General features: G+C 38.0%; 1 protein-coding gene across 1 annotated transcript; it reads right to left on the bottom strand.

The window, feature by feature from the left end:
* Window positions 1-5,508: 5,508 nt before the first annotated feature.
* LOC144979269 (putative ribonuclease ZC3H12C) lies at window positions 5,509-17,969 on the bottom strand. The gene is made up of 6 exons (XM_078925883.1): window positions 17,962-17,969; window positions 13,475-13,711; window positions 12,250-12,357; window positions 10,538-10,675; window positions 6,165-6,330; window positions 5,509-5,715 (listed from the first exon to the last, which is right to left on the bottom strand). The coding sequence occupies exons 1-6, from the start codon at window positions 17,967-17,969 to the stop codon at window positions 5,509-5,511; spliced, it is 864 nt and encodes a 287-aa protein (XP_078782009.1).
* Window positions 17,970-18,564: the final 595 nt, after the last annotated feature.

Below are 18,564 nucleotides of genomic sequence, written 5' to 3' on the forward strand. Positions count from 1 at the left end.
ACAAATACAGCAGACTCCGGATAAGACGATGCCCATGGGAACAGGGGGAAAATCGACTTCACCGAAAATCAACTGAACTGGAGTTTAACCAAAATGAGAAAAAAAAATGCATGTGAACAAAGCAAGCCAATCTAGAATAAGTATGACCCTTCATGTCGCGTTTTTCACTGACGTTGCTTGGTCGCGTTGAATTGACCAGAGAAGTAGAGGTCCCGGTAGCAGTCTTCAGAGGTTCTTTCTTATCCCCAAAGAGGAATCAGAATACATAAAAATCGGAATTTGAGATCAAAAAGCGGAATCAACTTACTGTTATTGACTATGACATGCTTTGCAACAGAAAATGTAATAGACAATCCAAAAGTACTCAAATGATAAAATACAATATGTGTAAAAATGTGCAGGTTGTGTAAAGACTAAAAAGGGGGTCAAATAATAATAGAGGACACACAGGTCCCAGCAGTCTCAGAGCAAAGCATTGAATGGATGGATTTAACCTTGTCAGGACCCTCCCCCCCCCCCCCCCCCCCCCCAGCGACATCGACTTATGTGAAGTTTTTTGGGTTTTTTTTTACAATGTTATATAGGAAGAAGAGGGAGGAACCAAGAAAAAAAATCGACTTGGGTAAAAATCGACTTAGGCAACGTCGACATATCCAGAGTGCACTGTAATAGTAACAATGAGTCAGTGATTCATAAGGCTGTTTATTGTAAAACAATCTACGTGCATTTATGACATGGCGGTTTTTTGCATCGCTTGCAAAATATCACTGATTTATGATGTGCATTGAGGCCGCAAAATCTGCAATTATTTGCAAATTTTCGAGATTTTTCAAAGGAAAAAAAAAATATATTGGGGGAAAAAACAAACATTAATAATAAAAAAAGACGAGGTTTTTTTCTCTTTTAATTTGATAGCTCATGAAGAATGTGAATGATAATTAATCAAGAGTAGTTTCATTCTTACTCTCATTTTCTTCTTTTTTTTACTGGCGCTGATATGACCTTATATTTGTTGCAAGCGCCGTGAAACCCTTAAAAACAAACAAATACCTTTCTGTTTCATGAACTAATTATGGGTTTTTAGGAAAATTAATTGATTTTTTTTGCAAATTTTCCTGTTTTTAAGCTTGCATTTGGTGCAAAGTATTTTGTGACAGACTAGCGTCCAATCTAAAGGGTAGAAGGCAATTTTAGCAATGTGTATATTGCTACAGAAACCAGAATTTAATCCAGTGCTGTGAGTTTTTGATGGACTATTTATCAGTGCTGATGGTGACAAAAAGGGAAAAAGGAGGAAAATTATGAATGGTTTTCTTTACGCCACATGTTTACTTCACTAACCCCCACTTTTAGAGCCATTGAGAAGATAAACTACTCTAGCTATCTTCTGGATAGTGGGGGAAATTGCACCAGTTTGTTCCACCACACATCAAGTCTCTCAAAGCCAGAAAATTTGATTGAGGAAAATGTCATTTTTGTTAAAGGAGGAAATTCTTCATCTGACACAAAAATCGCTGATTTCCGCGGATCCGAGGAAAACCATCAGCACTGATTTATGACTGAATTTGGGGGTCCGGTAGTTCAGTTGGTAAAGCATTCGCTTCACACACAAAGGGGGGTGAGAGCAATTCCGGGTGCAGTCAAGATTTTTTCTGACTTAATGCTAACCCAGCCGTGATTGGATAGCTGGGTCTGTCAGATGGTGGAAAGTACTTTGCGGTAGACTAGCATCCTATCCAAAGGATAGCAAGCAATTGCTATTGTCCATTTCACACCATAGAGCCCAATAAAGTTACACTGACTTTGACCCAGGCCTTCCCTTCCCTTGACTAAAATTGGAGAAAATCCAAGGAAGTCTCGGGTTCAACACTGTCAATTGTAATAAGCAAAAATGATGAAAACAGCATTTAAAAAAAGAACAAATACCAAACAAGGAATGTTTCGGATTGAAAACCCTTCTTCAGCAAACAACAAATAATAATGAAACCATAAATCGGCCTAAATCACTTAAAGCACAGATCGATATCCGTTGTGTATCGGGTTTTTATGTCATGTATTTATTTTCTTAGTGTTTTTGGTTGTAGATTGAAGAAGGGCTTTGAGCCCAAAATGTTCCGTGTTTGGTAATAAATTGTCCATTTTTAAAAAGTTAATCATGCATTCATTTTTGTTGATTACTTTTCAGTGTCCATTGCTTGTAGCAGCCTAGTCTATCATCCCTGGCAAAATGCTATTTCACTCACTGACTGCCTCTAGACTCTAGACTGGACTATTGCAACTCACTCCTCTACGGGTCCGGTCGCCAATAATAATATATTACAAGACTGCAGCTACTTCAAAATAAAGCTGCTTGTCATTTTACGAAACAAAAAAAAGCCAGGTCACATGACTCCAGTCTTGCAGAGGTTGCGTTGGCTTCCCATGAAGAAGCCGATTAGCTTCCAAACTTGCCTGGACTGCGATTAGCTTCCAAACTTGCCTGGACTGTAACTGTTTTAACTCACTCAATCCTAGAGATTTTCGCCACTTTTCAAAATTGGAAAAAAAATGTATTGAAAATGAGCACGTACATGGATAGTTTTATTCAACTACCATTAACATGTAAAAGTTAAGAACATTAGCTTTGTTTTGACTGTTTTGAAGGGTTTTACAGCGCTTGCAACGCATTTAGGTCATATCAGCGCCAGTAAAAAGGAAGAAAATGGGATAGTAAAAAGTTCTAGAATTACAGTTAAAACACCCAAGAAAAAGTAAGACAAAGGGGAAATGGTTCAAATAAGAAACAGGTTTAGATTCCAAAAGCATACTATCAAAGTACTTAGTTAATATAAAGAAAATATAATACAGGACATAACAGAGAGATGATTTATAAGGAAAAAAATATCATCTCCCAAAACTAATTATACATTTGACTGTTTCCCTCTCAGGACCAGGACAAAACCAAGTACCCTAATCCCATTCCAAGGCAAAGACAGAAAGCAAGTTTGAAAACAGATATAGGGGAATAGAAGACACAGTACCTCCCTGTCCACTATGGGAGGTCAGGAACCCCACCCAGAGATATAGGGGGATAGAAGACACAGTAAATGTCTCCCTGCCCACTATGGGAGGTCAGGAACCCCACCCAGAACATTAGCTTTGATACTGCGCCTATAATTTGTCTCAGAAAAATGTAATAAATAGGCATGGTGTAAAAGTAACCCTGGTAAACTACAGATATAGTCGGTGTTAGGGTTGAGTGAGTTAACTACAGGTATAGTCGGTGTTAGGGTTGAGTGAGTTAAGAGCAACCAAAGCAATGCTCCCAGCTACTCTTCTTTCTATCTGCAATCCGAATCGCTCTCTCCACTCATCTACTTCTCTGTACTTGAACTGTTTGATTCCCGAGTCAGATTTTTCATGACGTGCTTTTGCACATTCTGCTCCCTCAATGTAGAATGTTCTTTCAGCCGACATCAGACACAGTAATTCTCTGTCCTCCTTTCAAGTCTCTTTGAAGACAGAGAACTTCATTTCAGTTTTCTGTGAGTGATTTTATTGAATGATTTATATGATCGCATGTACATATAGATAGTATGCGCTTGGCTTAGAAGCTCACAACATTGCCATCCGGAAGTACAAGGCAAAAACACACAAAACTGTGTGTAACTGTGAACGTTTATAGTCTGGTTAATACATTTTAGTGAGAATTACTCATAAACGCGGATGGCAAAAAACAATAACAAAGATCTGAGTGATGCCAAATTCATTCTATCAATATGTATTAGCGTTTCCGAGCACGTTTGGTGGAAAGGGGCCCTATAGAAATTACACATTATCAGTATTATTATTTCCATTTACATCAATGAACTTTCACTCAAATCTTCCCTGGACTTTAAAAATTGGAGAAAGTCCAAGAAATATTCGGGTTCCACACTGTCGGCCATGTTGTCGAAATGCGTTAACGCTTCTTCAACGATTTCTATGTCAAAGTTATTATCAACACCCAGCTGTTTTAAATTGGGCTTTTGGTCAAAAACTCCTGAATTGGAGGGTGGCTGGTTGGGTCTGGACGCCTGTGAAGAAGTCTTGGGTGGGTGAGCTGATGGGTGAAATGTGTTTGAGACATCTGAAAAGATACAAATATAAAAGGATGATTGTCGCCCTCCTTTCCTACCACTCCTTCTTCTCCTCATACTTCATATAAAGTTCACTTCCTCTCCTTTCCCACTCCTTCTCCTCATACTTCATATACAGTTCACTTCCTCTCCTTCTTCTTCTCCTCATACTTCATATACAGTTCAGTCCCTTTCCTTTCCCACTCCTTCTCCTCATACTTCATATACAGTTCAGTCCCTTCTCCTTCTTCTTCTCCTCATACTTCATATACAGTTCACTCCCTTCTCCTTCTTCTTCTCCTCATACTTCATATACAGTTCACTCCCTTCTCCTTCTTCTTCTCCTCATACTTCATATACAGTTCACTCCCTTCTCCTTCTTCTTCTCCTCATACTTCATATACAGTTCAGTCCCTTCTCCTTCTTCTTCTCCTCATACTTCATATACAGTTCAGTCCCTTCTCCTTCTTCTTCTCCTCATACTTCATATACAGTTCAGTCCCTTTCCTTTCCCACTCCTTCTCCTCATACTTCATATACAGTTCAGTCCCTTCTCCATCTTCTTCTCCTCATACTTCATATACAGTTCACTCCCTTCTCCTTCTTCTTCTCCTCATACTTCATATACAGTTCACTCCCTTCTCCTTCTTCTTCTCCTCATACTTCATATACAGTTCAGTCCCTTCTCCTTCTTCTTCTCCTCATACTTCATATACAGTTCACTCCCTTCTCCTTCTTCTTCTCCTCATACTTCATATACAGTTCACTCCCTTCTCCTTCTTCTTCTCCTCATACTTCATATACAGTTCAGTCCCTTCTCCTTCTTCTTCTCCTCATACTTCATATACAGTTCACTCCCTTCTCCTTCTTCTTCTCCTCATACTTCATATACAGTTCAGTCCCTTCTCCTTCTTCTTCTCCTCATACTTCATATACAGTTCAGTCCCTTCTCCTTCTTCTTCTCCTCATACTTCATATACAGTTCACTCCCTTCTCCTTCTTCTTCTCCTCATACTTCATATACAGTTCAGTCCCTTCTCCTTCTTCTTCTCCTCATACTTCATATACAGTTCAGTCCCTTCTCCTTCTTCTTCTCCTCATACTTCATATACAGTTCACTCCCTTCTCCTTCTTCTTCTCCTCATACTTCATATACAGTTCACTCCCTTCTCCTTCTTCTTCTCCTCATACTTCATATACAGTTCACTCCCTTCTCCTTCTTCTTCTCCTCATACTTCATATACAGTTCAGTCCCTTCTCCTTCTTCTTCTCCTCATACTTCATATACAGTTCAGTCCCTTCTCCTTCTTCTTCTCCTCATACTTCATATACAGTTCAGTCCCTTTCCTTTCCCACTCCTTCTCCTCATACTTCATATACAGTTCAGTCCCTTCTCCATCTTCTTCTCCACCTACTTTGTATTCTCTTCCGCCAATTCTACAAAGATATTTTCAAATCCTCTGACCACGAAGAAAAACTTTTGGCAGCTGTATCTCTTAGATCTGGCATAAAGTATTTCCTTCCACCCCTCGTATTGGAAAACCCTATCACTTCTTAGTAAATACAAAATTGTTAAATAATGCTTTGAAGGTGTTGAATAAAAAGCTTTATTCAACGACTGCAGAATTTTTTCATTGGTTGAAAATAAGGTGTAAAATAAGATGAAAAAGACAGCTGGTTGGAAACTAAAAATAATCTTTTGGTGCGTATGATTCGAAATCCAACAGTTTTATTTTTTGGGTCAAATTGTCATTCAAGCAGAAGGAGAAAAACACAAATTATGGCGAATCAAAGCACTTCAACCTTACAATAGGTCACGAAATATCTAAGAATCTTATGTGAAGGGTGGAATATGAATAAACATATTCTTTCATTTCTATTTATTTACTAAACACGTAATATTTTTATCGTGCAATAACACATACTCACAAGCTCATAGTGTTATTTGGCAGGATAAAACTAATTTGTTAAATAAATACAAAGAAATAAAAGAATCGTATAATAAACTATACTAGAATTCTATAGCTATGGAAATAGACGACTGTTAAAACAGCTTTTTTGACTTACGGTTGCAGATGGTTGGGTCGTGTGTACAGATGGTTGGGTCGTGTGTACAGATGGTTGGGTCGTGTGTACAGATGGTTGGGTCGTGTGAACGTTTTGGCGATCGAAATAAATCTTTCTATATTTGGCAGGTGGTTCTTGGTTAAAATGGGAGGTGGGTAGTCTGTGACTGAAACAGACAAAATAGGAGGTGGGTAGCCTGTGACTGAAACAGACAAAATGGGAGGTGGGTAGTCTGTGACTGAAACAGACAAAATGGGAGGTGGGTAGTCTGTGACTGAAACAGACAAAATGGGAGGTGGGTAGTCTGTGACTGAAACAGACAAAATGGGAGGTGGGTAGTCTGTGACTGAGACAAAATGGGAGGTGGGTAGTCTGTGACTGAAACAGACAAAATGGGAGGTGGGTAGTCTGGGACTGAAACAGACAAAATGGGAGGTGGGTAGTCTGTGACTGAGACAAAATGGGAGGTGGGTAGCCTGTGACTGAAACAGACAAAATGGGAGGTGGGTAGTCTGTGACTGAAACAGACAAAATGGGAGGTGGGTAGTCTGTGACTGAAACAGACAAAATGGGAGGTGGGTAGTCTGTGACTGAAACAGACAAAATGGGAGGTGGGTAGTCTGTGACTGAAACAGACAAAATGGGAGGTGGGTAGTCTGTGACTGAAACAGACAAAATGGGAGGTGGGTAGTCTGTGACTGAAACAGACAAAATGGGAGGTGGGTAGTCTGTGACTGAAACAGACAAAATGGGAGGTGGGTAGTCTGTGACTAAAACAGACAAAATAGGAGGTGGGTAGTCTGTGACTGAAACAGACAACATGGGAGGTGGGTAGCCTGTGACTGAAACAGACAACATGGGAGGTGGGTAGTCTGTGACTGAAACAGACAACATGGGAGGTGGGTAGTCTGTGACTGAAACAGACAACATGGGAGGTGGGTAGTCTGTGACTGAAACAGACAAAATGGGAGGTGGGTAGTCTGTGACTGAAACAGACAAAATGGGAGGTGGGTAGTCTGTGACTGAAACAGACAAAATGGGAGGTGGGTAGTCTGTGACTGAAACAGACAAAATGGGAGGTGGGTAGCCTGTGACTGAAACAGACAAAATGGAGGTGGGTAGTCTGTGACTGAAACAGACAAAATGGGAGGTGGGTAGTCTGTGACTGAAACAGACAAAATGGGAGGTGGGTAGTCTGTGACTGAAACAGACAAAATGGGAGGTGGGTAGCCTGTGACTGAAACAGACAACATGGGAGGAGGGTAGCCTGTGACTGAAACAGACAAAATAAGTATGACTAAGAAAGGGAGAAAAACAAACTTTTAGGCCCCGGCTACAGAACGGCATAAGCCTCTTTGGCTCAATAAATCTCGTTGAATATGACATTAAATTCCTTAGATCCTATATTCAGGACTTTGAAGCATTATAGATCATGCTGAAGAGAAATAATTTATTTCTAAGCTATTTAAAGTGACTTTTTCTCTTTTCCCTTGGGAACTTCAAATTTTTTAAACCTTCAGTTGGCAGCTCTTGGAAAGCGACAATTTTAACACAGCCTCATATCAAATCAAGTCTGTATAAATACTAGGTCTACTTAATCCTTATGGCAAAAGAACTAAGAACTGTGCGGCTATATGGTCTAGTAGTGTGACACTCGCTTTCACATCGGAAGGTCCTGGGTTCGAGCCCTGCTCGGTGTATAGTTGAGTCCTTGGAAAAGGCTCTTTACTCACATTCTCTCACCACACTCAGGTGTAAAATGAGTACCTTGTGTTAACAACGTTGTCTCTGTCAAAAAAAAAAATGGTAATATTGCCTAACAGATGACAGGCAAACCTGTCAACCTTCCAAGAATGAAAAGTGTATTTTGTTCGCATGTGTGGAAAAAAGTGTGCACTACGAAAAAAAATTATATAAAAGCAAACACCAAACCCAAATCAAAATAAACTCTGATTTTCATCATTCAAACACTCATTTGCAGCAATCTCTATTATCAGTTTATCGAGAAACTAAAACTTAATGACCATTTTAAATTAGTAGGCCTATAAGGCTCAGAAATTATTTCGAAACACTCAAAAAAATGACCAAAAGACCCCAAACATGTTGGTAGTATTGATGCTAGTGTCAGTGGAAGAAGTGGTGGTTGTTGTAGCAATGGTGCTCTTTGGTGGTGGTGATGATAATGAAACTGTGGTAGTGGTGGTGGTAGAAGTGACGTGGTGGTGATTGTGACAGTGACAATGCTGTGATGGCAGTTGTAGAAGTGGTGATGCCATGATGGTGAGGTAAGGGATGCTGATGTGGGGATGATTTTGTTGATGTACTAAATGAAGATGTGATGGTGATATACATCTGCAGGCACAGTAAATCAGTTTTGAGACAAAATATTTGGGAGCGCGGTCTTCAATTCAATGGTTTACATTTTGCAACAGTGGTATAGGTTATCGAATGATCCATCTCTCTCACTTTTTTTTTTTTGGGGGGGGGGGGGGGGGGGGGTTGAGCATTCACTACTCCTCCTCCTACTACTACTACTACAACTACTACAACCAGTACTACAACTATTACTACTACCACTACTACTACTACAACTACTACAACCATTACTACAACTATTACTACTACCACTACTACTACTACAACTACTACAACCATTACTACAACTATTACTACTACCACTACTACTACTACAACTACTACAACCATTACTACAACTATTACTACTACCACTACTACTACTACAACTACTACAACCATTACTACAACTATTACTACTACCACTACTACTACTACAACTACTACAACCAGTACAACTATTACTACTACTACCACTACTACTACTACAACTACTACAACCAGTACAACTATTACTACTACCACTACTACTACTACAACTACTACAACCAGTACAACTATTACTACTACCACCACTACTACTACTACAACTACAACCAGTACAACTATTACTACTACCACCACTACTACTACTACAACTACTACAACCAGTACAACTATTACTACTACCACTACTACTACTACAACTACTACAACCAGTACAACTATTACTACTACCACTACTACTACTACAACTACTACAACCAGTACAACTATTACTACTACCACTACTACTATTACTACTACTACTACAACTACTACAACCAGTACTACAACTATTACTACTATCACTACTACTACATACTACTATTACAATTACTTTTGGTCAAATGATGGGAAATTCACAAGTATGCAAGATTCAAAGACAAGTTAAACAGATACTTCTAAAATGGTTTGAACCAAATACCGTTCCTAAAGCTGCCCACTTTGTAATTAAAAAAAAAAAAATCAAGACTCGTATCAAATAATAAAGAAAAAAAAAGATCATTATAAATTTTATAAATCAAAATAGGGTAATTTTAGTTATTATAAAGGGAAATAACTTACATTTAAGCTTATTAGCAATACAGTTTTTAATTGAAGGCTTCATAGTCAAAGATGTATGTTCAATTTAATTTTCACTTTAAATTTTCTATTTAATAAGTGGCAAAAGCTTAAATGTTGTCTGAGACTATTTAAAGTATAAAATAAGCTTATTTGCATAATCCTATGCAAATCCTCAAAAAGGTATGAGGAAAATATTGGTGAAAACCGGCATCATATAACTAGCTGAAATGATAACAATAGTACTAAATGAGATGCATCATTCATTCAGAAACACGGACGACACAGTTGTGTGTATCGTTGCATCAAATGTATCAACATCAACATCATTAAATTACATTGAGCTTTATATAGGGCAATATCCACTAAACGTGCTCAAAGCGCTTTACAAGGGGTCCCTGGTCACCAGCAACATTTAACATGTAGGACGGGACAATATTACAATTTTTCGGACAACGACAACGCTGTTAACGGCCAGGTACTCATTTTACACCTGAGTACAGTGAGAGAATGTGAGTAAAGAGCCTTTTCCAAGGACTCAACTATGCGCCGAGTGCGAGGTTCGAACCCAGGACCTTCCGATCCGAAAGCGAGTGTCATACCACTAGACTACATAGCCGCACATCAAATATCTTTTTAAATCATACTAATCCTTTGGGATCATATCCATGTATTTGGGTCCAAAAATCCTACTTAAATGCGCGAAATCGTACAGGTTGACAGGTCTTCGTCATGTCTCGTTCTACATGTAACGTGTTGCTGTTGGACAGGAACCCTTTGTAAAGCGCTTTTGAGCACATTTAGTGGATATTGCGCTATATAAAACATTTTTTTTTTTTTTTAAACTTTCCACTTATTCTCTACAATGAGCCCACGACAATTTCGGTAATCAGACCTGCAAAATAGTGAACATTGTTCTCAACCTATCTTCCTACCAGTTCAGAGCGACTTGGGTGACATCAACAGTTTTGGTCGTCTTGCCAGCCAGGAACTCGTCCAAAGTGGGTCCGTCTTGTCCCAGGGGATCATCGGGAGGCATGAAAATGTCCCCGACAAAAATATAAGGCAGAAGTCTGAAAGTAAGGGGGAGATAAATTCCATCTATTAATGATGTTGACAAGGGGAGATAAACCCATGGATCCTAAATCCATCTATTAGTATTAGTGTCTGTAGACAAAGGGAGATAAACCCATCGATTAGTGTCTGTAGACAAGGGGAGATAAATCCATCTATTAGTATCTGTAAACAAGGGGAGATAAATCCATCTATTAGTGTCCGCATACAAGGGGAGATAAATCCATCTATCAGTCTTTGTTTCTGTTTTAAATTAGAGTTGAGTTTTAAATAACAGATTCAAGGGAAAACCTTCTGTTTCTAGAATCTAAGGCAGAAGACTGGTAAAGGTGGAGGCATCTCACACAGATAGGAAAGAAAGGGTCAGGCGAGGTGGCCCAATCGTAAGACTAGAAGGCAGAAGTCTGTACAATAAAAGGCACATCACACTTAGATAATTTAACATCAATCCCAGGTGCAGTCAAGATTCTTATCCGACCCCCTGCCCCTGTCCACCAAGAAGTGATTGGGCAGCTGGGTCTGTTTGATCTGGCAGATAAACTCTGGCTCCATGAGCCTAATAGCTCTGAATGACTGCTCTTTTTTTTTCTTGATCTCATGGCCCAGCCTGATATTGTTAAATGAAATCTCTCGGATAAAGGTTACCATGTGTAAGGCCAAATCCAATTCTTTGAGGCCAAATCCAATTCTTCGAGGCCAAATCCAATTCTTTGAGGCCAAATCCAATTCTTCAAAGCCAAGTCCAATTCTTTGAGGCCAAATCCAATTCTTCAAAGCCAAATCCAATTCTTTGAGGCCAAACCCAATTCTTTGAGGCCAAGTCCAATTCTTTGAGGCCAAATCCAATTCTTCAAAGCCAAATCCAATTCTTTGAGGCCAAACCCAATTCTTTGAGGCCAAATCCAATTCTTCGAGGCCAAATCCAATTCTTCGAGGCCAAATCCAATTCTTCAAAGCCAAATCCAATTCTTCAAAGCCAAATCCAATTCTTCAAAGCCAAATCCAATTCTTCCATCATTTTAAAGGTTCCTTTTTTTTTGGTTGGCTTTTTGTTTGTTTGTTTTTTTTTTAATTTTCTATATTATTTTTTATTTGTTGCTTTAGCTTTTTTTTTTTTTTCAGACCTAACATAAGATCTAAAATTGGTTACAGGTGACAAAGAAATTAAAATACATTCCTTCCAAAAAGTCGGAAAGCCAGACGAAGCCGGAAAGCCAGGAGCAATGTGGCTCAGTGGTACGGTCTCTGCTTCGTACCCGAAAGGTACCGAGTTCGATCACCCGCCGCTGCGCTACGTGGCCTTGAGCAAGTCATCTCGCTCTAGCTCAAATTGCGGCGCTGCATTGCGGCTGACGTCTGGGTTATTCCAGTCTTCCCTTGGAATAGATTCTAGAGACGAATTTCTCCTATGGGATGAATAAAGGGAATTTTATTATTTTTATTTATCAATTTAAAAAAAATTATTTATTTAAATCTAGCACTGCTATATTTGTAAAGGAGTGGACTCGTTTTTAATTGAGTATTTCAAGTACTTAATTTATAAATATTATAGAAAAGTCATGAATCTGCTCACCTGGTCTCAATCAATTCTTTATAACAGGGCTTGACATGGAGCATATCTCTAAACTGGTCATTGGACACCACAATGCCTTTCTGTACGTCAGCCAAGTTGAGTATAAATCTATAGGGTAAAGGTGTAACAAAAAGAAATTTATAACTCATGGCTTGACATGGAGCATGTCTCTAAATTAAAAAAAAACAAACAGATTATTACACGCATTGTCAAATTAAAACAAATGGCTGACTTTTAAAATCAGGAAATAAAAATAAAAAGAGACTTTTTTTTTTTAATTAAAAAAAATCCACCCTGTTCTATGACTCAATGGAGAGAAAGGTTTTAGAAGATCATACGTACGTATCCTACATCTATCACATGATCATTCTCATATACGTATCCTACATCTATCACATGATCATTCTCATTTACATATCATACATCTATCATATGATCATTCTCATTTACATATCATACATCTATCACATGATCATTCTCATATACGTATCCTACATCTATCACATGATCATTCTCATTTACATATCATACATCTATCACATGATCATTCTCATTTAACATACAATTAGTACGTCATTACAAATCCATGCATCAGTTTGTCTGCATCACATGATGTATTCACATGTTTGTCCTTTGTGTTATCATCTGAGGAAGGGTATTGAGACCAAAACAACAGGAGAAAATGCTTAAACAGGCCAGGTACTCATTTTACGCCTGAATGCAGTGAGAGACTCAACTTTGCGCCACCCAAAATGGAATTCCATATAAGGACTGACCAATCCAATGGCGAGTCATACGACGGTACCAAAAAAAAACATATCAAGCATTTATATAACGCAATATCCACTAAACATGCTCAAAGCACTTTACATAGAGTCTCCAGCCAACAGCAACACTTGAAAGAGTTACTCCAGCATGAAATAGTCGAGTTTGATCATTTTTCCAGTTTAAAAATGATAAAGAAATTAAATTTTGGACTTTCGAAATTTTTCCCCTGTAGGACGAGACACGACACCTGTTAGGCGATATTATAATTTTTTTTCCGGACAGAGACAATGCTAGGAACACTCTATTCTACACCTGAGTACAGTGAGAGAATGTGAGTAAAGAGCATTTTACAAGGAATCAACTATGCGCTACTACTCAGGACTCGAACCCAGGACCTTCCAATCCAAAGGCGAGTGTCATAACCACCAGGCCACATAGCCACACAATCAGATAATACCTGTCGTCATAACAGCAGATTACTTTCCCTGTTTCCAGTCGTCTGCTGGGCGTGACTTTCAGATAACCGTCTGCTTTCAACTGCTCCAAGATAGGAATATCACTCATCGGCATGCCCTTCCCAAGCAGATGTCCCAGGGTTCCCGAGATGAATGCCGTGACCTTGTGACCCCTGGACAGGAAGTAATCGATGCAAATCTTGATGCCCTTTAGGGAGTAACTCTTGGAGTTGCCGTGCCTGGGTTAAAAAAAAAAAAAAAATTTTTAATGTTTGATTAATTAAAAATAAAAACCAAGAGAAAAATAAACTTTAAAAAATAGGAATTTTGGTCATGATGATAGCTCAGTTGGTAGAGCACTCACTTCACATGCAGAGGGACCAAGATCAACCCTGGGTGAAGTCAATATTTGTTCCCGACCCTCTTCCCCCCCCCCCCCCCCCCCCCCACCTTTTTTTTTTTGTCGTCCAAGCAATGACAGGGAAGCTGGGTCTGATAGATCTGGTGTGGAAAGTAATTTGCGATAGGTTAGCGTCCTATCCAAAGGGTAGCAACCAATTGCTATTATCCATTTTGCCAGGATTATATCAGCTCCATGGTCTTATTGGCTTTACAGGGTTTGAATTCACTTGTGACAAAAAAAATAATCCAGGAACTTCTCAAGGGGAGATAAGATTTTCAAAGAGAAACAAAACAAATTTCCTGTATAAAATACTTAAAACTACCACCATCTACAGTAGATTGGGTCTACAGAAAAATTAAAAAAAAAAAGTACTTGAGCATTTCCATATAAAGCTATATTCACTAATTGGATTCAATAGTCTGACGTCACGTCCGCCCAGCAACCAGCAGCTTGGTTCTAAACAAAGAAAATCTGTACTTTTTTTTCTTCATGCTGGCTAGAACTTTTTCAAATGTCAATTGAGCAGAATGTATAAAAGTCAAAAACATGATCAGATTAACGTTTTTCTCCTCTATATACACTTTTATGCTAGTCGGAGAAGTTTTTCATCATGGCATCCGCCATTGTTCCGATAGTTTAGAACTAGTTACTAAGTTACCATGCGTCATTACGAGGGAAGTGATGTCACGGCTATTGAAGCGTATTGTAAAATCATGGGTCTCCAGCCAACAACAACACTTAACATGTAGGACGAGTCATGATGCCTGTTAGGAGATATTACACTTTTTCCGACAGAGACAATGCTGTTATCTGCCAGGTACTCATTTTACACCAGAGTGAGAATGTGAGTAAAGAGTATATTCCAAGGACTGAACTCTGCACTTCTGGTCGAAAGCCGAGTGTCACATCACCAAGACCGCATAGCCGCACGCAATCCGTTTCCCCTTTGTCAAGAAAACAAGATGAATGAAACACAAAAGACAAATTCATCTTGAGTGTTTCATTCATGTTGAGTGTTTCATTCATTGTTGTTTATTCATCTTGAGTGTTTCATTCATTGTTGTTTATTCATGTTGAGTGTTTCATTCATTGTTGAGTGTTTCATTCATCATTGTTTATTCATCTTGAGTGTTTCATTCATTGTTGAGTGTTTCATTCATCATTGTTTATTCATGTTGAGTGTTTCATTCATCATTGTTTATTCATGTTGAGTGTTTCATTCATCATTGTTTATTCATCTTGAGTGTTTCATTCATTGTTGAGTGTTTCATTCATCATTGTTTATTCATGTTGAGTGTTTCATTCATTGTTGTTTATTCATGTTGAGTGTTTCATTCATCATTGTTTATTCATGTTGAGTGTTTCATTCATCATTGTTTATTCATGTTGAGTGTTTCATTCATTGTTGTTTATTCATCTTGAGTGTTTCATTCATTGTTGAGTGTTTCATTCATCATTGTTTATTCATGTTGAGTGTTTCATTCATTGTTGAGTGTTTCATTCATCATTGTTTATTCATCATGAGTGTTTCATTCATTGTTGAGTGTTTCATTCATCATTGTTTATTCATGTTGAGTGTTTCATTCATCATTGTTTATTCATGTTGAGTGTTTCATTCATTGTTGTTTATTCATGTTGAGTGTTTCATTCATTGTTGAGTGCTTCATTCATCATTGTTTATTCATGTTGAGTGTTTCATTCATTGTTGAGTGTTTCATTCATCATTGTTTATTCATGTTGAGTGTTTCATTCATCATTGTTTATTCATGTTGAGTGTTTCATTCATCATTGTTTATTCATCTTGAGTGTTTCATTCATCATTGTTTATTCATCTTGAGTGTTTCATTCATTGTTGAGTGTTTCATTCATCATTGTTTATTCATGTTGAGTGTTTCATTCATTGTTGTTTATTCATGTTGAGTGTTTCATTCATTGTTGAGTGTTTCATTCATCATTGTTTATTCATGTTGAGTGTTTCATTCATCATTGTTTATTCATGTTGAGTGTTTCATTCATTGTTGTTTATTCATCTTGAGTGTTTCATTCATTGTTGAGTGTTTCATTCATCATTGTTTATTCATGTTGAGTGTTTCATTCATTGTTGAGAGTTTCATTCATCATTGTTTATTCATGTTGAGTGTTTCATTCATCATTTTTTATTCATGTGGAGTGTTTCATTCATTGTTGTTTATTCATGTTGAGTGTTTCATTCATTGTTGAGTGCTTCATTCATCATTGTTTATTCATGTTGAGTGTTTCATTCATTGTTGAGTGTTTCATTCATCATTGTTTATTCATGTTGAGTGTTTCATTCATCATTGTTTATTCATGTTGAGTGTTTCATTCATTGTTGTTTATTCATGTTGAGTGTTTCATTCATCATTGTTTATTCATGTTGAGTGTTTCATTCATTGTTGAGTGTTTCATTCATCATTGTTTATTCATGTTGAGTGTTTCATTCATCATTGTTTATTCATGTTGAGTGTTTCATTCATCATTGTTTATTCATGTTGAGTGTTTCATTCATCATTGTTTATTCATGTTGAGTGTTTCATTCATCATTGTTTATTCATCTTGAGTGTTTCATTCATTGTTGAGTGTTTCATTCATCATTGTTTATTCATGTTGAGTGTTTCATTCATTGTTGTTTATTCATGTTGAGTGTTTCATTCATCATTGTTTATTCATGTTGAGTGTTTCATTCATTGTTGTTTATTCATCTTGAGTGTTTCATTCATGTTGAGTGTTTCATTCATCATTGTTTATTCATGTTGAGTGTTTCATTCATGTTGAGTGTTTCATTCATCATTGTTTATTCATCTTGAGTGTTTCATTCATGTTGAGTGTTTCATTCATTGTTGTTTATTCATCTTGAGTGTTTCATTCTTCATTGTTTATTCTTCTTGAGTGTTTCATTCATCGTTGTTTATTCTTCTTTAACCTTTAATTCATCATGTTCGTTGACAAAGGGGAAACCCGAAACGTCCACATTATCTGTCTTCATTCATTAAATGAAAGCATGATCGTGTATTATACTCTGATGCAAAGGAAAAAGCAGACATACTTAATAACCAATTCTGCTCTGTTTTTGCTTCAAAAGCTCATACCAAAATTACCACTCAACAACTACAAGGCGAAGAAAACGATTCCAACACTATGGCCGAAATCAATGTGACAGTAGAGGGCGTTTCCAAACTCCTCGCCACTCTAGATCCAAAGAAAGCAGTGGCCCAGACAAAATACCATCCCGTCTCTTAAAGATATTGAGTAACGAATTTGCACTGCCCTCACACATTTGTTCAAACTCTCTCTTGAAACGGGGAGACATACCAATTGTTTGGAAGCACGCTCTTGTCCAACCCATCTACAAGAAAGGTGATAGAAGCAGGGCTCAAAACTACCGTCCAATTTCATTAACCGCATTTGCTGCAAACTGTTGGAGCATATAGTGAGATCCTCAATAACTGAATATCTCGAAACTAACAGTATTTTTTGTGATGAACAGCACGGATTTAGGAAGCACCACTCATGTCAAACTCAACTTCTATCATTAACACATGATCTGTCAGCTGCTATTGATAAAGGTGGTCAAATTGTCTAGTACTACTGGACTTTGCCAAGGCCTTCGACAAGGTCCCTCACCATCGGTTAATCCAGAAATTGTATGACGTTGGTATCAGGAACAAAACCTTAAAATGGATTGCAACTTTTCTGGACAATCGCACCCAACAAGTTCTTGTCGACGGCGAGACTTCCACTATCGGGATGGTGACATCGGGCGTACCTCAGGGCTCAGTCCTTGGCCCGTCCTATTTTTAGTGTACATAACGATCTTCCACGAGGTATAATGTCAAAAGTGCGCCTCTTTGCTGACGACACAGCATTATATAATCAGATAAAAACAACAGACGACTGCAAAACACTAAATGACGATCTAGCTAAATTACAAGACTGGGAAACAATAAATCAAATGGAATTTAACGTATCAAAGTGCAATGTTCTAACCATCACAATAAGAAAGCACCTATAACATTTGAATACCAACTTCATGGTCAAAACCTGGAACATGTAAAGACAGCAAAATACCTTGGCATCGAGTTTGCTAAAACCTCAAATGGAATGACCACATATGTCACCTGGCTTCAAAGACAAATCAAACAAGCGCTTACATCACCGCAATTTAAAAAGATGCCCAATCACAACTCAAACCCTTGCTTTTAAAACTATTGTTTAGACCAATTTTGGAGTATGGCAGCTCAATTTGGACCCATATACAAAGAAAAACATCGACACCTTAGAAAACATCCAAAGAAAAACAGCAAGACGCATCACAAACACATTCGATCCTTTCTCAAGTGCGTCTGAAATATCACAACGGATTGGCCTTGAACCTCTGGAAAAGAGAAGAAAGATAGATAAACTTAAATTGTTCCACAAGATCTACTACAAAAATTCGTGCCTTAAACTTCCAAACGACATCAAAGATATCGGCACAAGAAATACGAGGGGACACACAGCAAGAGTAACCATCCCAACATCACAAACAGACGCCCACATGTATTCGTTTTTTTCCCTTCCACTGCCCGACTATGGAATAGCCTCCCAGCTGAAGTGGCTGAAAACGGTTGCCAACATGCCTTCACGCGATTGCTGGAGTTCACAACGTGACTTTTTAATCTATGTGGTTTT

This window comes from Berghia stephanieae, chromosome 9, assembly GCF_034508935.2.
Source record: "Berghia stephanieae isolate SIO BIC M18660-M18661 chromosome 9, UCSD_Bste_1.3, whole genome shotgun sequence".
Lineage (NCBI taxonomy): Eukaryota > Metazoa > Mollusca > Gastropoda > Nudibranchia > Aeolidiidae > Berghia > Berghia stephanieae.

Bases quoted from the DNA above. Each gene is read 5' to 3' on its own strand.
- LOC144979269 (XM_078925883.1), bottom strand. The intron at 12,358-13,474 runs GTATTATCTGAT...TTTACCCTATAG, and splicing joins ATCTGCTGTTATGACGACAG to ATTTATACTCAACTTGGCTG. The intron at 10,676-12,249 runs GTGAGCAGATTC...CCTTACTTTCAG, and splicing joins AAAGAATTGATTGAGACCAG to ACTTCTGCCTTATATTTTTG.